Here is a 24,744-nt window from a genome sequence, read left to right on the forward strand (position 1 = left end):
TTTCACCATTGCTTTTTCATCAGTACTTCAGCAACCCACCTGGCCGAGGCTTTTGATTCTGACAGTGCCCAGACACCGATGCAGCAGGAAAAACCCACACCAGGGGCACATGCAGAACAGCCTTTCCTTGGGTTCACCCTCCTGGCAGCCCACGGTTCATGGACCTCCTGAGCTGGAGGCTGCGTTTGTTTTAGTTGCCACAGCTTGAAAATCAGGAGAGAAGGAGGTTACTTAGAAGCTGACGCTATGCCACTTCACAGAGCAGTTTCATTTGCAGAACTTCCTACTCATTCCACCAACTAGTGCTTTACAGGCCTTTTAGCATTTGGAACAATTCCTCCAGAAGTTTTGCCTCAGAAATGACATATGACTATCTTTTATACATTAAGCAAACAACAGACTTGCTACACTTCACCAGGAGAAGAGGGAGATGACACTTTCATCCTTCAGCACCAGATTCCTCATGAACTGGAACAGTTAAGCAAGGACTCAGCACACAGAATTCATCCCTCACCACCAGCCTTCCTGGGCTGGTGAGCAACCATACCTGCCTCTGATCTTGATCGGGATGAGAAGTGGGAAAATAGGGGTAATTTACAGTCATCTGCAGCCAGAGAATACTTGAATTAAAAGATATAAGGAACAAAAATCCAGATTCAGGGAGCACCTTCTTAACAAGCCCACATGCTGCCCCCAGCCCCTTATCCGTCAGCTGGTTCTTGTTTGCAAGAGCGAACAACCAACAGCCCGTGAACACGCTGGTCTGTGAGGAAGCCATCTAACCCCGGGTATGGCGTGAGCTCAGCGACCACGTAAAACCAACCAGAGCAGTGACAGGGCAGACAAAAGGCAGTTAGACACTTGTAAAGACAGAAGAATCCAGCTCTTACAAGTTGTCCTAGACTTTTCCCGCCTGACTCCTCACTTCCCTTCTCCCTAAAGGGATGCTTCCCTCCCTGAGCACCATAAAGCTACAGTACAGCCTCCTTCACCAAAAAGGAGAGTTCTTGTAAAGTGACAGCACTTCATCCCACATCACAGCCAAGTTGGAAACAAGCACCTAAGACCCACTCAGCGTTCAGTGCCCGCACACAAGCCAATACACGACAAAGACCTCCAAACGATTTTGCAACAGTGAAAAGACACTGCTCCCTCCAAAAAAATCCAATAGAGCAATTTGCTTAAAACACTATGAAAGCTGAGAACAAGAACCTGGGCATCTATTCCCACGCTCTCACCAACACTGTCAACTTCACTACGACAAAGTCCAGTCGTGTGGGAATCCAAATAGCTGTTCAAATATAAAGATATGGCAAAGGGACATCAGATGCTTTTCTGTAGGGCAAAATGATCGCCCTGAGCCTGCTCCTTGTGCTGGTGAAATGGCGGTATCTGCGAGGAGCTCACTGCAATGAGATGGGCTGCAGAGAGAGGGGGAATGCAGAGCTGTTTTCCCAGGCTAGCCCTCTCCACTGCACTTTGAAACGCAGCACCTCGGCTGCTGGCATCCTGAGGTGGGCAGCAGGTCTCGGGCTGCGGAGCTGGCAGGGCAGTCTGCACCTTCCAGCTCCTCACACCTTTAGCCCCAGCCGGGTACTTCCCCAGGACCACTTGCCCTGTGAAAAGCAGTAACAGCAGGCAAAGCACAGCCTCAAAAATCCTCACCTTCTAGTGACAAGGCAGAAGGATGGGAGAGGTACAGTGAGATTCACCCGTCTCATACCAAGGGTAAAGTGGAACAGCATGTTCTTTGGCAGGACACGGACAGTTTACTATTCCAGTTACTGCTGGTTTATAGAGGGCGTCTGATGACTAATAGAAGTGGAAAGTGTCTCAGGTAGTTGACTTCAGCTCTTTACCAGCTTGGCTCTCTCCTCCAAATGAACTGATTGCAGATAAGCATATGTGCGCAAAGGGTTTTTTTCTTGCTGCAGCAGCAATGCAGCTGCTGGAAGACTCAGCTGAGCACTGCACAGGACTGGGCACAAAGCTCTCCAGGGGAAAGGCTTCACAAATGGCAGCCAAACGAGACACCTGAGAAGTCCCAACTCAATACAGTAGCAAATTTCCAATTCATTTTGGGATCTTTTAATAGACTTTTCATACTCGGAAACAAAAGAGGAAATACCTAACTGAAAACCTTGCCAAGAAAAAAAAAAAAAATCCAGAAAACACATTTTATTTCCCTGCTCTGAAATTCTTCTAGGTGCCAAAATTCGTAAAACCCCAAAACTGTTTATAAAGCACCTCTGCTCTCCTCACCTCCCCAAACTGCAGTTTTGGCAGTGAAACATCATCAAAGTCCAGCTGAGAACAGCAAAGGAATCCAATTTCACTGAAAAAATACACCGCTGGTAAAATATAAGCCTGTATCAGCACATTACATGTGTGCCCAGAGGAGAGACAGCTTTGGCAGCTGTGGCAGCTACATGCACAGCCACCCAGGGGAGAACATATCAGGCTAATGAGTCCCAAAAGGAGGACTACAAATGCAGCAACACTGGGACAAGAAATGACAGCTGTCCAAAAGACAGAGGTTGTCAGGGAAAAAGAAAGCCACCCAAAAAGCAAAGACAGCAGAAAGATTTGTGGACCAAGCTAAACACTGATTAGAGCAGCCTGAACCAAGTTAAGGAAAGAAGAGACAAAGACATGGACACTGGGAAAAGAATTATTCTCCCAAGGCATCTGGTGGTAAAATGGAGAAAACTGCAGAAGTAGATACAGATAAGGGGAATAAAGATGGTTTTTCCTCTCCAAATCAGAAGAGTGTGCATGTGGGGTGTTACCCAGCAGCATCTAACACAGCTGGCATTCCAATTTTGGGACCTCTTTGTATTCCGTCCAGTTTTCTCCTAAGAAAAAAAGCTGTGGGAGTGTTGGAAGCACACTTAGGCTAGATGAGTTGTTTTACAAAGATCTATATACCAGGCTTTAATAAATTTTACAAGAAAGCAACACTTTCATTAAATTTCTTATAAACTTCATAGCTTTCAGTAGAATACATTAATCGCACAAGGAACAACCTACAAAACTGGTTTTATTCTCAGGGTTGAGCTTGATCATGCCTCATCTGCTAATTGATGAGACTGTCTTCCTGACTTTGTGAATAATGACAGAGTTGAGCAATGATGATTGCCTCCAGGTAGAAAAGCTTCCAATCAGTCGATCTTTGTTGCACCTACCCCATAATTTTAGATTCAGAATTGGTTAAATTTTCTGAAAAAGCCAGTCATCTCACCGCCATGAAGCATGAACTCTCCAGCAACCAGCAGAACATTTCTAGTCAGAAGCCAGCGCTGCTCAGCCTACTCAAGGTCATCCAGATAGTTCTTGGTAAATTAGGCTGTAGGACATCTTTCCTTATTTCTAAGGATGGAAAAATGGAGCAAGCTTTTCCTAGACAAAGACATTTATTAAAAGATATTCAGAAATAAATTGCCCTAATCCCCAGAGATATTTTCACTGTCCTTGCAAAGTTTATAGGGAAATAAAATCAACCCAAACAGTTCAGCCCTTGAACAGTGTCCAGCAGCAGGGACATTACAGCTAACACTCCAGGCCTCTCATTGCACCGATGCTGCTGGCCATTCTGCGGGGCACACTTTTTGCAGCTTGCCGGTAGTCCTCTGGTTTTGCCTTCAACAGGGTTACAATATTTTGCAGTGTTTTTGATGGCTGAAGGCCGAGGGCATCCATCACGTTTATGAGATAATCTGTAAGATTAAGGATAAACACGTATTTGAACAAGTACCAGACAGTGTGCTAATGAAAGTTATCCTTTGTTCTTCACGACAGCTAAAATCCTGTCACTGATAGGTCCAAACCACAGAAAATGGCAGTGTGTTTGGCATCTAACTGTACTGACTGGTGTGTATTTTTGGCTTCCTGTACACTAGTTTAGACAACCATCTGTTTTGTTCAGAGGACTGAGACACATTCTGCCACGTTTCAGTATCTGCTCACAACACCCTCGGGGTGGTCAGTCACCAGGGTCACAGATAAAGGATCACAAGCACACTTTCAAAGGCAAAGAGCTTGCAACAAAGCTGGGAAGTTCTGCAGAAGTGAATGGCTGTCAAGGCAGGAGAGAGTTCCAGCTCACTGATTCAAAGTCAGCTGGGGAATTAAGGATGGCAGGGAGAATGCCAAGCAACCAGCCTCTAATCCACTGGTTTGTTTTTAAGCAATGCCAAAAAAAAAAAAAAAAAAAAAAGTATTCAGGCTGAGTTCACTGGCATTGAGGCCTACTTTCAGGTGAGCTGAGGAGATCAGGTGAGCTGAGGAGATATTGTCTGTATCCTTATTTTTGAGCTTGGCCATGGGGAAGTCAGCATCCATGATTTACAGCAAAGACAGGACAAACTGGCATTTACAATAGCTGTAGTGGTCTCGAGGTAACACTTCCATCAGCTTCGGATAAGAAAAACCCATCTCCTCCATATGCTGCAGAAACACTTTCCCCAACACCTTCCATCAGTCCTCCCTCAGTCACCCTGCCTGGCATAGTAGAAGGAAGAAATGAACAACATGTGCCAACTATCTCCCACTTTGCTGCTGAAAATTTCTTCATGTTGAAAGTAATTTAGTCATCTAGCACCTTCAGAGCAGCAGGGCAATAAGTTAACCATGGCAGGGGAGCTGATCCTATAGGTTCTGTAAAAAAAGGATGCTGGTCAAGTGCTCCACAACAACTTTTAGAAGGCCTTTAGCTGACCTTCCCTACTTCAGCTATCAAGCGAATGGAAGAAATCAACCAGCTGCCCCCTTCATAATCCACTGGAGCACTTCCCAACAGGCTTGACATATGCTGTGTACCCCCTATATGGCATATACTGGCAGTACACAGCACTCCCATGAGAGGGGAAAGAGCAGTGCCACACTTGAATAGATTATATACACATCTTTCTTGCTAAGACTGGCTTGTAAGGGACTCCTCACAGTTCAGAAGGACTTTGACTTCCACAGTCAGAAACACAAAGCAGTGAAGAAGCAGGAGTATCTACTGGAACATCACCCTTCCCTCAAAGAGGGATGTGACAGACCACTTCGCAAAAGAGAAGCTGTGAACCACTCCACCATGCCGGGTATCAGATCAACATGCTCACGATTAAAGGAGAAACCCACACCGCAGTTTCTTCAAATCTAATGTAATGACAGAGCAGCCCATGTGTTATGGCAACAGTTCTCAGGACAATGTATGCACTGAGCTTACCAATGTCGGTGGCAAGCTGCTTTGTCGAATGTACTGTGAGCTCTGGTATTTGCAGGATGACTTCGCAGTAAGTTTGCATCGTAGCTCTGGCAATGGAGCCCAGCCAGTAGTCAGCCATGTTGTCCAGCTCAGGTAATTCATCTCCTGGACAGAAAATTCTCATTAGCTGTCAGCAGTCTCACTCACCTGCATTTGCTGGTTTTGTAAAAAAAATGTAATTCATAAATGGTTAACTGTTTCTTCAACAGGACATTAAGATATTCAGAGTTTATCAGCTGTTTTTGGAGTAATCAAAGCAGTTACATATCCTCCCTGATACTATACAACATTGAAAGTTAGCTCAAGACCCAAAACACTTTACTTCCCTCTATTACTTCTCCAGGTAAGTAATTTCCGAAGGGCTGACAGGTGATCAGGCTGGGATCAGGGGCACTGCCTGGCATGTTCTAGAGGATCGTCTTCCAGGAGTAGTTTACAAACTACTGCAATGACAGGGGCTTTTTTCAAGCCCTAAAGGCATCCCGTGTTCATCAGTGTTTTGAAAATTAACAAGCTATTAAATATGTAAATGCTTTAAGATGACAAAAGTAATGCAAAAACCTGAACTAAAGAGCATATTCTCAGAAGGCTACAGGAAGACTATAAATACCAAGCTCTATGCTTCCTTGATTATCAGTGGAAATAAATACCGAGAAGAGATTAACCACAGCAAACCATGGCATGCTGCCAATCTGCTGTGAAGCATTACGTAGTTACTGTTGTTAACTGCAGCAGGATTAATGACACAACAGGTAAGGACAGCCATGTGAAGAATGAACGCGAGCCAAAACTCAGCTTCCTGCAAGAAATTAAGGAACGACATGCAGAAAGAACTCCTCGGTGCATTCTGGGGAGAAAGTTTTGAAGAGGCGCCTGGGCCGTAGCTGTCTCAAACAGCAGCCACCCACAGCACCCACTGCACTTCCTTCAGCACGGGGAGTTTAATCATTGTGGCTGGCATCTAATCACTAAAGACTCAGGTGGCACTGGAAGTAGCAGTGGAGCTCTAATGAATTTTCAGCTGGAGTTAATATAGGATGAAAAAGGAATTTAAATGAAGTGGTCAGCATTCCAGAACTGTGTCCTTACTGAGCAAGAACCTGACTATGGAGACTAGAACACATGGTTGGACCCTTAAGAAAAGAAATTCCCAAAGATGCAGAACCTGTCCAAAACAAGACAGACAGCAGACCAGTTTCTGACCATGGGCTCCTAACGTTTGTAACAGATGAGCACAGGTTAGCATGTCACACAGGGTGTAACAGTATTTTTTCCTGGATTTACAGAGAAAAGAGGCAGAGAAAAAAGTTGTTTACAAGTAAACAGCATTACCATCCTGCTTGAGAACGAATATCTATTCCTGAAGAAAGGAGCTCAGGGGCTCCTCTTTTTCTAGCAACAACTTCAGGGGCTGTGGTTCTCAGCAAGGCTATAGAGAACTGCGTATTTTATACTACAAGTGACTAGTGTAAAATTAAGCTTACGGGACATTCTCTCCAGATTTCACTAGAGTCTGAAGATGGAAAGCTTCATACCAGGTTAGTTCCTGGCAGCAGTTGTTGCAAGAATCCCAGCTTAGATGCTGTCTGGGGATAAGAATACACTGTATGATCACCAGTGCAGGGTTGTTTTCTTCAGTAGATGGGGACATTTCATGAGAGGGTCAGCCAACCTAACAACTCACCACTTCTAAATATGGTCACAAGCTTCCTCTTTGCTTATTCCTTGCTGTGCACTCCTGCCAGCTCTGTTGCATAGTAGACCTCTTAGGAAGTTGATTTAAATCACTTTATTGACACATTTTTGAGAGAATCTAGGCCAGAAAAAAGTGAATACCTTTCTGTGGGCTTAATGAATGGAAATGGTGCTACGGTGGAACCAGCACAAAGGAGAGGGCAGGAGTGCAAAGCTGGAGCAAGACTCCCCCCCTCAGCAAGCTGTTAGGCAGTCCAGTGGACAGGCTGATAAGGAGCAGAAGCTACAAAAGCTAGCTTGAGAAGTCTTTCAGGCTAGATGGTTCAACGGTTCCCCTCAGAGTTTGGGAACTGACCCCAAGTACCTCCTGTTCACTCCCTGCACCTAGGATATTAAATACTGCTCCAGCTCTGAAACAGTAATACTTCAGACCCTGCACCCAAACCACAGTTTTAATGAACACTAAACTTAAATCGACCAAGCTAAAGCTTCTGGTTTGAACAGAACTGAAAAAGTTTTACTCATTATTTAGAGGCTCCTCCTGCATATTACTAAGAGACTCTTGGAAGAAACAGCATGACTAGACAATAGGAAATGGGTCTCAAATAGCTGTGTTACCATAACACATCACACCCATGTAACGTCAAAAAGTGAAAGCTTTCCCCCAGACACTTCAAGTCTTCGGTTTCATCCTACCTTGTTCTGGGGGGTAAGGCAGTTTTCCAGCATGTAATGCCAGTTCCAAAGCAGAATCCTCTTGAGTGACAAATGGCTCAAGGTGGAGAGGAAGTGACATAATATATTGCCCAATCTAGAATAAAAGCACAAAGACCTGAGTCACTGAACAAATGTGAAGCAAGTACTTTGCTAGAGAAAAAAAGTCACCTGCAGTAATCCACACCTGAAAGCAGAAAGCTGAGCTTGACAGCAACTCACTAAACTACATTTGCTCAGAAACAAATTGGCTCTTGCTCATCATTACACTTTGTACAAGAAAAAATTTTTCACAAGGTCAGAGAACCAGTCATTGAAACGATGTTAAGAAACACCTGTATAGAGAACTGTTACTCCAAGCAAATCTTTGATCTCTGGAGTGTTCCTGGCAATTTGTTTTCTAGAGCAGAATCCAAGAGACTGAACCAAACAAAACCGCTGAAGAAGAAACACATATTCAAGTGACAATATAATAATGAATTACAGAAATGTATCGCTCCCAAGAAGGGACGATGCTCACAAATTCGCACACATGAGCTACATAACTTCAGGCATACAACCAATACCGCATTGTTTACAAATTATTATCTGCTGCTTCAGAGAATTTTCCTAGGTGCAGATACAATTCAGAGTACTCTGCCTCCCCATTATGAAGCATGCTCATTAATAGCTTTTTCCTGAGCTCACATCACCTGCCTTTTCTTCTACACAGCACATATGCCACATCAATTTGTTTCTAAACTCTACGCTAGTTTTTCCAGTTGTCAATTTTACTGCACAGTGCAGTAGTGTAATTTCAAGACTACCCAAGAGAGAGAATCTGGCTCAGTCTTGGCCCACCTATTACTCAGCAGCAGGATAAAGGGTAGATCTGAAAAGATGTCAGAAAACAAATGCTTTGTATCTGAAATTTTCTGAAGTTCCTCTGTGCCTTGGACAGGCAGAAATGTCTTTTGATTCCTCACAGAATTGAGTAATGATCATACACATCTCAGTTTTAACTTTCAGTTAAAGTGGCAGGTGAGCAGATTCAGCCTCTTACCGCCCATGCACGTCTCTCTCTGTGACCTGTGTTAATTAGAAAGCTACTTAGAATTCAGTAGCAACCTTCCCTTGAAGTTTCACCTTATACACTGCCCATGAGCTTTCTAAACCTCATAAAAGTCTCTCAGACAGCTAAATTCAAACTACCCATGACAAAATTGTGCCACAAATTGACTGACTACCCATTTCTATACATTCCTCTTTTTTTTTAAAGCTTTAAAAGCAAAATGTAACAGTTTGTAGGCCATAAGCCAGAGGAAACCAAAATATTAAAAGCTTTTGGCTGCAGCCTGTCCTTGAAAAATCCATTCCCTGTGTGATGCACAGAATGGTAGTAACATAAAAAAACTTGCTTATCAAATTATACTTTGTATTGAAATAGTAATAGCAGCTAATATTAATATCTGAACTACAAACGTGGCAGCAACTTGAAACACCAACCAAGAGAATGGGAGAGCAATGTGAATGCTGTTCAGCCGCACCAAACTGAGGAGTGCCTAGTCAGAAAGAATGAACAGCTCACTCTCCTTTTCCACTCAGACACCTCACTGCCAGAAAGGTTTCATTGTTATTCCATCAGAAAGAGAAACCAGGGAGTCACATGGGGATTAGAAGGGTAAGATCTCAAGACTTGTTTTAACTTCGTAGTGTGATTAAATCACTCCAATACACATTGCAGGAACTTCTCTGCTACATGAGCTGCATTATGAAGATACACTCAGTATTCACCACTAGAAACAAAAGTTGGCATTTTCCATCCCATTACAAGAGTTAACACTGTAAACAGCCCAGTTCACTAGGGAGGAACCTCTCCTTGTGCTCCTGACATTCTTTTGCTATTCCAGAACTTGATAGGGATTTCATAAAAGCTACAATGAATGGCACAACCCAACTGATGAGGGCTGGACCACTGAGAGCATCTATCGCCATCACATAACAATTTTAACAAATACTACGATTTTACAAAAAACTGGGGAAACAGAAGAGCACTGGGCTTCCAGTAACTACCCTTGCATGCTCTTACGTTGCTGATATATTCTAGAGGAGTCAGGCTGAAGTTTGGCAGGTCATCTGTCAGGGTCTCACCAATGCCACCAGAATTCCAACCCTGTAAGGCAAAAAGCACAGAATGAATCTATGACTTCCTGGAGCATGAAGTCTATCAGTGTTCTAAGAAGCGGTCGCCCAGTGACATGAACTGTGACTACTCAAGGACTTCTAGAGAGCAGAACATAGATGGTGAGAAAACTGTTTCCCTTGTCCTCCCTCAGGCCCAAAACATACACACCCTTTCCACACAGCTCCCTGTGGGAAATACATGCTCACACAGGTGAGAAAAGCAACATCTCAAACAAACATCAGAGCTTGCAAACATAGCTGTCTGTCGCAAATGCTGTGGATGCAAGGAGATAAACTTTTCCACTGACTGTAGCTCATGGAAGAAACGTGATACCAGAGGGAAACATTCTGAAAAGGAGAAAGGTAAGCAACCATCAGCTGTACTCCACTATAAGGTATCCCATGGGTAAACCTTGCCAGTTCAGATCAGATCAATGTACCCATTACTCACCTCCATCTTTGAAATGAGTAAGAGTTGTTGTTTGATGCGAAGAAAAACAGAATCAAAAGCCAAGTGGTGTGCCAGCTGGTTGAGGCGGCTTAGGGCAGATCGCGATGAAGACAACAGGTTGTGGTTACTCGTACCTTTTTCCTAACACACACACATAGGCACAGAAAAGTGTTTACTTATGGAAGTCATTACGCTGACCACAGAGGAGCTATGTTAACATTCTTAAAGTGGTATTTATTGGGCCATCCTAATACAAAAGAGCTTTCCTCTGCAATGGCACAGTTTATTTTCTTTGGGATGCCCTATTCCAACCAGTTATTCAAGACAGAAACTGTGCACTGTTCCCTGAAATGTAAAACAAATAATCAGCATCACATTCCAGCCATGCCAGGCACCAGTATAGGCTAGATACTGGGAAACTTGCAGAGAAGATGGCAAAACCGCCTTTTGCTCAGAGGGCACAACTAACTGATTCCCTGCACGGAATTAAGCAAAAATTTTACGTGAAGGGTACCTATGGAATTTGACTATTTAGCAAAGGTTTAAAGTCAAACATATAACACTGAAGGCAGAGCTGCACAAGTTGCAGGTAAATTAAGTGCAAAAGAAATCAAAACATTCTAAGGAAATAAGAGACAGAACTCATAACCTTGACTTCACTAATACACGTGACTGACGATGGCAAACATAACTTAGATCCACAAGAAGATAACTAGAGTCATTCTACCCTGTTCACAGATGCATGCATGAATGATCTTGCATAATTATATTTCAGAATGGATATGGCAGCAGAGCATAACTGGCAAAGAAAGTCTTGCGAAGCCAGTATGTAGGCTCCAGAATTTGAGATAGCTCCAACACAATCTTCCCAATGCGTTCTGTGACAAAATCTCCCTCACCTGAACTGATAAGAGCATGTTCACAAAACACAGCCAGGATCTGGCGAGAGATGGAATGAGCCCAGACTTCCTGGGTTTGAACATTTCAATCTCTCCACAGATCGGTGTCTCTGTGGAAGACTTGGAACATAGCCCATCAAAAGGCTGCAGCTCAGGATGAAATGTAATCAGGCTGTAGGGGGAATCCAGGTCTCATCTACCAAATGTGGGCCCAACAGCATCCTGTGATAGAGGCAGGCTCTCCCAGGCACCAAAGCTACCTTTAGAGTATAAAGTGTTTCCATAAGGCTGGCATACTCGGATGGATTCTCCTTCAAAAGATAATTGTACTCCTGCCAGGGATTCTTTACGGAGCTCTTCTTTTCTGCAGAACTGGTATCCTGAAAGCCAGAAAAACTACAAGGGCTGTAGGAGTCCGAGAGATACTTCCCAGCAGTTGATAAAATCCTGAAAACAAGTACACAAAAGTCACCAGCAAAATCCTCAAAAATCAGCACTGTTGCTCTCATGTTTGTCCAAGGACCAACACTACCTTTATGTTACTTCAAGGGAGCGAGTATTCACTGGTGGCAAACGTTAATTACAGCCAACTCTCACATCTACTGTGCAACTCAAAAACTGCAAAAATACTGAGATCAAAAAGAGAGGATTGTGCTCTCAGAACATCTAGCAAATATGAAACAAACCCAGCCTCCTGTGCACTGCAGGCCACTGTGTCCTATACAAAGCACAGGCACTCAAGTCAGACTAAAGCATTTCAATGTACAAGAGGCTGAACAGTGCACTGCTGACAAGCAACAAAAGATCTACGTGCTGCCTGTGCTTGACACTCCTCAAGTTACAAGGAATTGATCAGTTAAGGCACACCTAGATTCATTTCAGCAAATGATTCATGCCCCATGTCACAAGGGGAGTGAGAACCTTGCCAATTTGATCTGGTGGAAAATTCCTTCCTGACCCCAATCTGGCAGTCCATTTGATGGCTAACCAGGTATCCAAGAAAAAGGATTCTTGTGACTGTCTCAGGGCACACAACTAAGTGGAACAGTCTGCAACCCATCTCTGACATTTCAAAAGATGGAGAGGGGCAGCGGGGGGAAATCACAGTGGCTGCTTTCCCTCCGCGGTCTATGCAACAAAAGCACATTGGGGTTTGTTTTCTTTCAACTTGGTACCTATGTCGACAGCTTACCTGTTGGCCAGTTGCTGCTCAAAGTCTCCACACTGACGAAGGAGCTCACCACAAGTAGTAATTATCCTAGGAAAGAACAAGACAAAAACGCATGTGAGATTTGAGGCAGATAATGCCAGACCCCTCCCCAGACAACCCATCTCAGACATGTGTCAATCAGTAATAAAATGCAATAACCAAACTACAGCCCACAGGGGACACATCTGTCAAGAATTAATTTGGCTATTAACTCTGCATCCATTTGATAACATACTGAGGTTTTTTGCCCAACAGCCTCATCCACATGCTACTTCTTGCCATCATGGCTAAGGCCAGCTCAGTGTCACTGGGAAAATGCTAAAAGCTGCTGACATTTCAAGTGATATGACACGCAGCCTTGCTCCAGACAGGGTGGGGAGCCTCATAGCACTTACTGTGCCAGCAGCAACCTGAAACCCAGCCACTAACACTAATGCTCCCAGCAGCACTGCAGCTAAGTGGGCATAGCCCTGCATTCTGCACTAAGAACTTGTGTAAACTGACCCCGAGTAATTCCATTTCATCTTCGATACAAAAATCAGTTCTGAGCTGGGCAAAAAAAAAATCCCCTTTACCGGACAGAGTTTTGGAATGCAGTCCAGTCCTCCTGGAAAAGGGAATCTGATAGGACATCATCCAGCTTACATTTCTTTCTTATAGACTGCAATGTATTCGTAAAGTCAGATGTATACCTGTAATGAGAAATAGAGAAGAGATAAGCACCAGCATAAGAGAATAGATTGGAGAGCAGCATAACTGCATGTCCTGCAACTTGCTCATTCAGTCCTCTACAAGGGTCAAATAAGAACAAGAAATATTAAAGGAAGAGGAGTTCAGAAGAGACACTGTTGTTCCAGTCCAAACACATGGATGTGAAGAACTGACCAGCCACAGCTCACTCAAGCATCCACTGGAAGACAGGGAGAAACTCAAGAGTAACAGATACTGTGTGGCTACTTCAATTTGCTGCACATGGGTTACTAGGATCTCTCCACTCCCATGAGAAGGTATGACTAAGACATTTTGGTTACCATTACACTAATCACATTTCCTAGGAAAGATCAGAAAAAGTTTATAAGGCTACTGCTACTCCAACATCACTTGGCCCTTACTCCAGGAACACAGTGACAACAATCTCATGTATTTGTTTTCTCAGCTACTCTCCAGATAAGAACATGGATAAAAAGGAGAACATTTTGTTTTCCACACTGCCCCCCACCTTTTTTTTAAATAAGGCCCATAAGCTGGAGGCATGCACGCTGCTATGTAATTGCCTATAAAGAAGGTGAGATCAGAGAAGTGTGTTTTCCTCTTCCCTCTTCTCCACAGGGCAGCAAGGTAACAGTTTGATTTATACCTTGTGAACAGCTCTTTTGGTATCAGGAAAGAATAAGGAGGTAATCAGCACTGGAATACTATCTAAGTGAGCTGTCAGCGAACTTTAAAACAAGAACTTAGAGTGAACCTCACTCACTAGGGTACCTTGCACTTACAGGTAGATTCTGAATGTGAGGTCACTTGTCCCAGTAAGTACATATTTCCCCACTGAGACCCATTTTCATCAGCCTAATTTGTCTTTGTCTTATTCCATTTTGGGAAACATTTTCCCCTCCAAAAGTATTTATTAAAAATGAAAATTCGGCCCAACCAAAACAGAAAACAGCTGAGAAAAGTCTTTGATTCAGCCATAAAAAGCTTCCATTTTCCCCCTAAGAAATAGTCACTGCCTGACCGAAATGGTAGGAAGGGATATCAGATGATTCATATTACAGTTCCAGATACTTTCCGCTCTCAGTTGTTTTTGATAAACTACAAAGTCCTTGGCCACAAACTGAATACTTGCTACTCCCTTAGGATAAATGCAGCAGTGTAACTAAAAGCACCTTACTTTGTGAACAGAGCTTTCAGGGCCTTAAGGAGCCCACACACTCCCAGTCCATCAGTGAGTTTAATGCAGTTGTCGATGGCTCCAGAGGCCAGAATGAAGAGTTTGCTGACTGAATGGTTCAGTTCCTGGACACAGTCAATTACTTCCCAATGCTCCTAAATAACAACAACAACAACAAAGTTGAGCCTGACTCTTCTTTCAGTGAGTGTCCAGGCATTAAAGACAAGACACCTTGTGTAACACATCATTCTCTCAGTATCCCCCAATCTTGTGAAACACTTAAGGGAGAACAATGCTGGTTGCTTCCACCCTCCTGCACAGTGACAGTTAATAAAGTCAGGCTGCCAAATCCTGTGTTTACCAGGTCTTCAAGGAAAAACAGTTCTGCCAACAACAGAATCTTCTACTAAAAGGACTTTCCTACCCCAGATCCTGTCCTTAATAAATTCTATCGAACCCGAAGCAGGCTCTTGGTTGATAGTAATATTTTGGTAAAGTCTTTCTCCAGCAGATCCACACAGTGCTGGTTACTGGGTGAAGGAGAAGAAGAAAGGAGTTACCTCCGACCTGAGAGGGCTGCTGAAATTAACTTCATTTCTTAAACAAAACTTACTTAACAGTAAAAAATATACTGCAAACAGAAAAAAATTAGAGGAGGAAAGAGAGCAATAACTATGACAAAGACCCTTGTAGACCCTTAGCAGAAGCTTCAAGCCTCTCCCTGTGCAGTTGAACAAAGACTGCTACATTACCAAGGGCACTGCACTGATCTGAATGAGGAGATTTTCTTCTTCCAGGTCTCCATACTCAAGTTGATAGGGCTTGTATGGACCATACACCGCTTCCACCAGTTCCATCACTTTTACCAGGTTCTGCTCCTCTACAAAGAATCAAATGTTTAGTCTACAAATAGATGAACATGCTACTAAAAACCTTGTTTCAAGCAACATGCAGTAGTTCTTCAATTAGAGCATGCTGCCTACACAGGCTTGGAATGTTGCCCAACAGCTTTAAGTCTCAACTACACGGGTATTTTTTTTTATTTTTTTTAAACACAAGGTTATTATCTCTACCTGTTTCCTAAAACCAAGATGTTCTACCTCAACAAGTGCCTCAAGAAAATTATCACTCAATGCTCCAAAACAGCCTGGGTGACAAAAAACTATTAAACATTCCAACCTACAGTAGAAGGAAAGTACTGAAACCACTTGAGAAGTGAAACGCATTACTCCCACAACTTAAAGCAGGGGCAATCCTCATTTGTCAGAAAGCCTGGTTCATACTTAAAATAATTGACACTAACTCAATTCACTTAGTACTACTACTTTACAGTGTTCATCAACCAGAGCTGAACGTGAACCATGAACTTAGCATTTCAGTGCCATTCTATTCAGCAGAGAGCTGCAAACCCAAACAAAAACCAGGTCTGAATGATTATTTCTCAAATCAGAACTGGACACCAGCTGTTACTGTGAAGCTTTGCCAAACTCAAACTAGCAGCAAACCATAATTACTTTGAATCCTGGGTATAAGAAAAAACTTCTACACCCTAAGGACAGACAAGCAATGGAGCAGGTTGTCCAAAGCCTGCGCTATCTCCATGCTTGGACGTTTTCAAGATCAGACTGGACAATACCCTGAGTAACATGGTCTGACCTCATAGCGGACCCTGCTTGGAGCAGGAGGTTGGACTAGATCATCTCCCAAGGTCCCTTCCAACCTGAATTATCCTGTGAATCATAACTGAACCCTCTCCTCACATACACATATGTAGGAACTGGTTTGACCGTGTTCTGCTGAGTCACCTGGCCTTTCCATTCTCGAGATATTTCTCTTCCCAAACATCTTACTGCACAGCAAAAGAGATGGAAATAAAGTTTTGGGGTTTTTTGTTGATTTTTTTTTTAACACACCCAGATAACAGTTCAGCATCTGTCTTCCTATTCCATCATCTTCTAGAGCTTGACATAATTCTTCCAAGTCCTTTTTAATCATTTCTATTACAAACCACAAATTAAGTTAAGCCAAGGATAGAAAATGACTGACAAGAATATGCAATCACAAAGACAACAAAAACAGACACAATGACAGTCATACTCCCTGAAATTGCCCAGTAATCATAATTTACATGATCAAGTAAGAATCTGGGTTTAAATAGCTCAAGACAATGTTATGAGGAACCAAACACAGGAAACACAGCATTAGGAATGCTCCATTAGCTTTAATTTAGGAATTTCCCATACCCAATCTTTGAAGGAGCCCTACCAGATTAATAAAGGACTATAAATAGCCAACAGCTCAAGTCAGACATAAACCTATGTAAGCACAGCACCTCACTACTTTGTGGTTTGTGGGAATTATTCATCAAGTCATGACCAAAATGAGATGACAAACACCATAGGGTAAGGAAAGCACAGGTCAGATTTTGAATTGAATACCAAGGATGCTGCTAGGGAACAAACTACCAATGGTTCAGAAATAGTATTCGGCCCTGCATTTTTACTTGATTAAAACTTAAGCCAGTAGCAACAGAAAAACTACAAAATAAAATTCAAGCATCCAATGGATGCAGCTTTCAAGCAGGTTTTCTCTTGTTTAGTAAGGTGTGACTTAATTCCAGGAAACTCTTCAACTTCTATGCTTTGTGATCTTTCACAATGGGTTTCACAGATAGCTTCCCTAGAGACATTTCCTCATCCATTAGACAGAAGAAACAGCAATGCTTGTAAAAGGAAAAATGCTAAATATTATTTACCCTAGACACCAAGCATGCTCAGAACAGGTCTGCTTCAGTAAACTCATTCAGTATTGTGTCAGTATCTTTAGTGCAAGATAAACACATACACACACACACACACAAAAGTGCAAATGCCACGTAACTGGTCAATACTGTAGAAGAGAGAATCCCTCCCTCCATGTAAAACTAAACAAAATCCCACAATGGAACTTAACAAAGAAGTTGACAGAATGGAATGACAAAATTCAGTGCAAGAGCCTTACTCAAGTTTGGCAGCATTGCTACTTCCAGCCCTTTTGCGAAGTGGATGGTGGCATCATAGAGCTCCAGCAGCTTATTCAGCTTGGTCTCTTGGCCCGTTCTTTCCACGGCAGTGCTGAGGCAGACAGGGATGGAAGGCACCAACGCTCCCAGAGTTTGAATCAACAATACAGTCACAATTTCATGGGGGTTCTTGAAAACCTGTGGTAGCAGAAAAGCTACTAGCAAAAGCACATTATCTCAGAGGAACACAACAGGCAGCAGAGAGCAGCAGACAGCTTCCAGAGAGAGCCCCACAATGTACAAACCACATGTCACTGCCTCAGCAAAGACAATGACAGATTGTCCCACTCCAAACTGAGCAGGTCCTGTCTGACCAGGGGCTGATACCTTCTTCAGCCCTCCTGAGCACGTGCTGCTGCCCTGCTGGCAGAAGCAGCCTTCACGCAAGCAGCTCCACTTCCCAGGGGCAATCATGCCCACTGTAGTCTCCCTTACGCCCTCGCCACAGAGGCCTGGGCTCCTGAAACAGAGGGATGGAAGAAGCAGAACAGATGGGTTTGCAAATGCTGTCAGCAGAGAGGCAGGCTGCCATAACCAGGGAGCAAAGAGTTGGGAAAGAAAGCAGCAGCAGCCCAATCTGGACTTTTTCACGCCCAGCACAGAAAACTGTGCTGGGTGTGTGCTTCTTTCTATTAAAGAATTAATATAAAATTACCTACTGATGAGAGACAGTGATATACAGATCAAGAAGATGACATTTTGTGCACTAACAGATCGCAGAGTCCTCAGATGACAGGTGCTCCCAACCAAAAGGGAGCAAAAACAAATTTGAAGAACCTCACAAGGGGTAACAAAACCAAAAGAGGTCTGTTAAGACTGCAAGAACTTTGCTGACCTAGCATGCAGGACAGCCCGATTACATAAATCTAGGTCAATACATATTTACTGCTGAAACTGTGCTTTGAATACAGCAACCAAGAAACTAGAAAATAGGTATAGGTCAAAAATTGAATTCAGCGGAACACAGGCACTATAGTAATTCGAAAAAACACCTGGCAGAAAAGAGCATTTGAAAACAGAGCACTCAGTTTACACAGGTGTGTTGAGAATAAACACATATATCAGTAAAATATGAAGAAATAGTACTATATCACAAGGCAAATTACTAGTCAGATAGGCAGAAGTCACTACTGGAAAGGCTAAAAAGACCATAATCAGCTGAGAACTTCTACTGACATGCACCACCTTCAATTCTACTAGCATAAAACGTGTTACAGCCTGTCATTGTGACTTTCTTGTCAGCTATTCTCACTCATTTGCTTTGAAAGCTTGGATCACCACAAAAAAGGTCCAAGAATTCTTCAGAAAGCAGAAGCAACACAGGACATTGAGTGACACGAGCTTTGCCCCATGTGCCATTTCTCTCTCACAATCCCCAGTTCAAAGAATATCTGCTAAAATGTAAGCTGACATCTGACCTGTAATTCACATCGAATCATTAGACAGAAAAAATACATTTCAAGGAAACACAGAGCTTCTCTGCAGTACAGGCCTAGCATTTGCACCAGGCTTTGTAACATGAAGATAAGAATCTCTTACCCTTCATGGATGAAGAACCTCTTACAGGATCAACAATATAAACTTATTTCTTCATTTCACTAACGGACAATAACTTTTTTGGATCCTACATTATTATTGGCAGGAAAAACAAGTACACAGACTCCAAGGGGTGGTAGCAGAAGCCCTCAGATATCTTACACAGAGTGACATGAATCAGTCCAACATGACCTTGAGGGCTTCCTCCAAGCCAAGTGATAAAGCAATTCAGGCATTTCAGATGTCTTGCAACAGAACACATTTGCAACACCAACAAATTAGATTTAACTTAAGATACAGATGAAAGTGATAGAGCAGCTTTAATGTCAGTAACACAGCAACCTTGCTGTTGGTAGAACACCAGAAATCAAATCTTGTCTGCAAGAGCTGGACAAGAAACAGAAAGTAGGTTGCAAGCCCTGTTTTGCATTGGTAAGGCACGGAGTATAACTCAAAGAGTGAGCACCAATGAACTATTCTGAGCTTTATGAGAACTAAGAGAGCATGCTCAATCTCATCCTCTCCCATACACCGCACCAAAGTTAAACAGTCGCTGCACCTGTGTTGCCCACTGAAGCTGTGAGTGCCAGGTCCCAAGGAGCGTGTCATACAGTTCAGTCAACTGGCGATTTAAGCTTAAGTCACTTTGGCAAAGATCCTGCCACACGGCCACCAGCTGCACCTGCAGGGGTAATAAGAACTATTCTAAGAGAACTGACAGTCCACAGATCTGGCTTTTGTTATTTCAAACCAAGAACTTACCAGGCAAAGCACTTTTGCTAAAGCACAATGCCTACCCTTGGTCCTCTCTCCCGATTTCAGCATAACATTTTGCTATAATTCAGCACCACAGAAGGAAAAGACTTTCAGCATGAAGCTAGAGGCTTCTTAGTTGATTCAAAGATTTAATTAACATTGGTATTTTACTCATAAAATGAGACTGTAACTGATACCCCCACATAATAGTTCAAATACTTGGCAAGCCCTAGCCTTGAACTTAATCCTCAAAAGTCACAGTCATGAGAGAAATTTGAGGATCAGGTTATGGCTACAGAACTGTCTGGAATTCCAACTTTTAATCTTACCTGAAAAGAGTTTACAGAAGTCAGCAGCTGGCAAGTTGCAGCAATAAAGTTATTGCTGACATAGCCACATCCAAGAAAAGCAAAGCAAAACTATAAGGCACAGAGAAATCAAGTAGAACGCACATATCCTGTGTCTCTTGCAGGAATGAACACAAAGCCCTGAATGGAGAATTACTCTTGAAACATGGGGAGTACCAGAGCTGTTAAGAGCCAGAAAGTGAAGTCAGAGAATGAAATATGGAAAAGAACCATCCTCCTTCGAACAGGAAAGGTAAAATATGTGATGTAGCAGCTCCCCCTACAGTCCAAGCCAAGCAAGAATTCAAATTTTTATTCCTCCATATTAAAGTATTATCAAAATACTTACCTTGTGGCATTTATAATAATAAGCAAGAAGCTGGGGCATCCGATCAATTTCAGTGAAGACTTTAACAAACGTTTTTGCCTGATCTAAACAAAACAAAATAATAGGCAGTTAGCAGTCAGTCTCAAAGCCTAGGGTGAGACATTAGTCTAACAGCAAGAGAATTCTTCTTTTAAGAGAGTGTGCACAACGGCCTATATAGAAAGACACACTTTCACCTTTTGTTTGCTTATCTTCTCAAATAGGAGCAGAACTGCCTAAAACCCACATTCAAACAAGAACAGGTAGCAGACACGAGGAATTAACGCAACTTCTTAAATTTAACTTCTTAACCAGCAAATGTATCTAGTATTAAAGACAGATAAAACCAGAGCATTTCCTAGAAGGGAATCGTTATTTTCCAGACGCAAACTGCTATCTACAAAACTAGAACATATCTTACAAAGCCCCCAGCTTTGCTTTCAGAACTCCTCAAACTGATACCTAAGCTAGCTGCCTCGAGACTGTGTAAGAGCTAACGGTGCCATTAGTCAAAGCTTTGAAATCCAAGTTCATCAAAAGCTCGTTTTGTACTGTAAGGGGGATGACTATAGTTCTGTCCCCAAAATACATCTGGGGTTAGAGAAATTAGTAATGAGACCCTGTTTTTCAAACAGGACCCGGAAGGCAGATAAACTAGAACACTAAGTAACTTGAAGTGCTCTTCAGCTGTGGAAGTCACCAAATACAGACTCTCTGGGGATATGGTTACGGACTTGTATTACAGTTATAGGAGCTGGACTTCAGGAAAAAACATGACTTCACAGTAAACAGAGAAACTCTCTTCAATGGGAAAAAAGCCCATGCCTCCACATGGCCAGAACAGATTTTGAAAGAGAATGCAAACAGTGCTTAAAGTGAATTATTCTTAACAGTATGCCCAAGCAAAGGACCTCGTACCAGCAGACCTGCTGCCAGCAGCTTTCTTGCACCTGTATGTTTTCTTTAGTGGAGAACTCACAGAGCAGATGAATATTCAATTTACTTTCATCCTAAGCAGAGAAAATATTCCAAAATGTCATCCTTTGTCTTGATTTTGTCTGTAAAGGTCAATGCACTGCAACAGCAGAAAAAAGGCATGGGACCTACTGTGAAGGTGACGAGCACAGTCCAAGAAAAAAAGAAGCTGTGCAAAGAAGAAAAGCCAGAAAAGGAATGGGAGAGAGAAGAGAGAGATCTATGCAAAAGATTAAGCACACTTGTTAGAAGCACAGCACATAGAGCTTCTTCCCTCCTCCGCTCCCTCCAGCTGTCTGTAGTCACATACTGCTGCGCCTTGCCTTTACATAGACAAGAACTCCAGAGCGCTGTGCAGCAAAAGCACAGCAGCCCCAGATTCTCACTGCGACCTCACAGTGCACACAGATGAGAGGCAACAACCAGAATAAGTATTTTTCAGAAGTGCTGTGACAGTAGGAGAGGAAAGGAGGAACACAAAGAACAGTACAAGAAGTCAAATTTTCTAAAGGAGAATTTATAAAACAGCTTTTACAAGGTAGTAAGGAGTCAGAATGTTTCCAAGCAAATTTCCTTCTTGATTACAACACCAAGGTGTAACAGAAATGCCCAGTGGCACTACGATAACACAAAACCAGAGGCCTTCTGCTTACTTGAGCAGCACTTCCAACTTGGAGAGCATTCATGGCGTAACTAAACTCTGACAGCAGAGCAGCCCTGCCTCAGCACCTCCATTTCATACATCTACAAGGCCTATAAAACCAGCTCATATTTTCCTTATTTCCCATAGTGGCCACAGGTACACCAAACTGTAGGAAAATCAAAGATGCACTGGAGAGCACATCTGCAGCTGCAGAGCACATAACATTTCACAGCATCTGGCTCCACCAGAAAAAGCGCACAACCCAGCGCCAGGAGCCTTCAGCACGTCAACTCCCCACCCAGAAAACATCTTACTTTTAAAGACAATAAACTCTGCACCAAGTGACACCAAGACTTACTGACCTACAGACTGGGAATTAAAAGCAGCAACGATCTGAGGGCTGGCCATAGCCTCTAGTCGGTTCTTCAGAGCCTCAAGATGCACACACTTCTCTGAGTAATCTGGCGTATCCACAAGCATAGCCAGGCTGCTCTGCATACTTGTTAGTTTGGCCGAAATCAAAGACACATCCTGCCACCAGGGAAAGGCAACTCAGTTACCAAACATGACTTCAGAAAGCATTAATGCCAGCTTCATATGACATTTTACAAAAAGGTACGTGTTTTAGAGTCACTTCAAAAACCTACTATTACACTCAATTTCCCTGGAAAGCTGAAGGCACAAAGGCCAAAAAGAATAATGGGGCCTCTACCTGTGTTTTAAGAGTCTCTTCAATGTCTGCACTTAACGTGCTCCATTTGTCTGCTTCCTGAAGTGACTCGGCAGCCAACTGCATTCTAGATTTCACTCGGTCAATCTCTACCAGGACCTGAAGAAAAAAAAATATAATGTTGCCCATTGAAACAAAAGATGACTGTCATAGATACTTGTATTATGGGAGTTATTTTTGGCTTGGCTTTTAAAAATTGGGTGAAAAGATCATGCCGTTACAAGGAGGAAGGAGTTGGCTGAAAGAGCTAGAGATGTTAAATCAACTTCCAAAGTCAAATAACAAAAGGTTAGTTTGCATTCTGAATTTGTATTTTTAGTATCCACTTTGCCTGAAAAATGGACCCCAGCTAACAACAGGCAGAAATCTGGGCAGAAATCAGTGTCCCCAGTCAGGTAACAGCAACTCTGTCTGAACTGAAGCATGATCAGCTGTTCCTCAGGAAATGCAGATTGCACTGGTCTGTGCCACACACAGTTTTTCTACTATTAACATTAATAGAAGTGGTTTTGTCTATCTTGAGTTCAGAAGATTGCTCAATATGAACAAGCCTGGAAACCAGAATTTCACTAGTTGCAAATAAATACTGAGTAAGACAAGAACCTACCTGCATTGACTGAGCTGTGTCTTCTTCAAATTTCTTGATATCTTCTTTAACAAGGATCATTTGCTCCTTCAGGAACGTTGCTTCCTGTTTCAAGACCTCCACTTCCCTGAGGACTCTGGGCATGTTCTGGAGAGCCTGGTGGCTTGTTTCTACAGAAATACCAAGCAGTGCAGTGAGGAAGGAGGGCCTGAGAACCCTTGCAGGAAAGAGGGAGTTTTTCAATAATCTGATGTAACCTTCCATACTTGGAGAAGACCAAACAACAAAGCAAAACACCAAACAACAAAACTTTAGTTGTAACTTTAGAGTATTTAATCTTCAAAGTACATTTAAATACGTACTTTATCGTAGAATCATAGAATCGTTTAGGCTGGAAAAGACCCTTAAGATCACCGAGTCCACCATGAACCAAACGCCGCCAAGCCCACCCCTAAACCGTGTCCCTAAGCGGACACGTCTTTCAAATCCCTCCAAGGACGGTGAGCCGACCCCTTCCCCAGGCAGCCTGTGCTCCACAACCCTCTCGCCGAAGACATTTTCCCTAATACCCAACCTAAACCTCCCCTGGCAGGGGCAGCCGTTTCCCGGCGTTGAGAGCGGATCTGTCAGGACACGCAGCCTGCAGCAGCACCCCAGTCCGTCCCGCAGCGGGAGGAAAGCTTCACCGGAGCAACAAAACCCACACACACACCGGCTCCGGCCCGACACGTTGACGACCCCCGCCGCCCCCCTCACCTTCCACAGCGTTGTTGACCTCCTGGATGAAGAGCTGCAACTTCATCACCAGGGTAGCGGCGTGGGCGTCCACCTTCCCGGGGGCCTCCTGCTGCACGGCCCGGAAGGCCGCGTTCACCCAGCTCTTCACCTCAAACTCATCCGACAGGAACCTGGAGAAATCCATCGCCGCCGCCTTCACCTCACCTCACCTCACCTCACCTCACCTCGTCTCGTCTCGCCTCCGGGCCCGCGGCGGGGACAGGCCGCAGGAAACGCACCGCCGGGCCCCTGCCGGCCACCGTACCCGCCGGGCGGCCACCGTCGGCGGAGGGGGGCGTTCCCCGGCGCGGGTGGGCGGGGCCGGGCCCGCGGAACGGAGGCCCCGCGTTCCGGCTCCGACGCCGGCTTAAAGGCGGGGAGCCGCCACCCTCAGCGGGGTCTGTGGAGAAAAACCGGGGGGGGGTGTCCCAGAGCGGGACAAACTCGCACCCACAATACTGCCGGGGCGGCCAGGGCCCGGGGAAGGTCCTCCGGGACCCCGCTGCACCGGGGGTGCGGAAACCCACCCCCCACCCCCCGTCCTCATGGCTCGGCATACCCGGGCAATAAAATTAGCCCGTTCTCCCGCACAGCTGGAAGCGCAGGGGGTTTCAACCGAAGGCCTTGGCCTCGGCCCCGCTGTGGGCCGGTGTCCCCGCAGAGGGCTCGCAGCGCAGCTGGCAGGCAGGAGA

The 24,744-nt window shown here is 43.9% G+C and overlaps 1 protein-coding gene across 4 annotated transcripts; it reads right to left on the reverse strand.

Moving 5' to 3' along the window:
* Window positions 1–3,394: 3,394 nt before the first annotated feature.
* On the reverse strand, window positions 3,395–24,234 carry COG7 (component of oligomeric golgi complex 7). 4 transcript variants are annotated; one of them, XR_008232809.1, is made up of 18 exons: window positions 24,032–24,234; window positions 23,297–23,445; window positions 22,672–22,788; window positions 22,322–22,490; window positions 20,324–20,406; window positions 19,431–19,553; window positions 17,275–17,473; window positions 15,027–15,154; window positions 14,275–14,429; window positions 12,962–13,078; window positions 12,369–12,434; window positions 11,437–11,623; window positions 10,278–10,418; window positions 9,732–9,815; window positions 7,646–7,760; window positions 6,939–7,067; window positions 6,739–6,840; window positions 5,270–5,359 (listed from the first exon to the last, which is right to left on the reverse strand). XR_008232809.1 is itself a non-coding variant. In XM_052772699.1 (17 exons), the coding sequence occupies exons 1-17, from the start codon at window positions 24,195–24,197 to the stop codon at window positions 3,550–3,552; spliced, it is 2,310 nt and encodes a 769-aa protein (XP_052628659.1). In that variant the 5' UTR covers window positions 24,198–24,234; the 3' UTR covers window positions 3,395–3,549. The 4 variants fall into 4 exon arrangements, 3 of the variants coding, with proteins under 3 accessions (XP_052628659.1, XP_052628660.1, XP_052628661.1); XM_052772699.1 differs by lacking the exons at window positions 6,739–6,840; window positions 6,939–7,067 and adding an exon at window positions 3,395–3,716 and having other exon boundaries at window positions 5,216–5,359; XM_052772700.1 differs by lacking the exons at window positions 6,739–6,840; window positions 6,939–7,067 and adding an exon at window positions 3,395–3,716 and having other exon boundaries at window positions 5,216–5,359; window positions 23,297–23,492; window positions 24,032–24,214.
* Between the last annotated feature and the right edge of the window lie 510 nt (window positions 24,235–24,744).

The sequence above is a fragment of the Harpia harpyja genome, chromosome 21 (assembly GCF_026419915.1).
Source record: "Harpia harpyja isolate bHarHar1 chromosome 21, bHarHar1 primary haplotype, whole genome shotgun sequence".
Taxonomy (NCBI): domain Eukaryota; kingdom Metazoa; phylum Chordata; class Aves; order Accipitriformes; family Accipitridae; genus Harpia; species Harpia harpyja.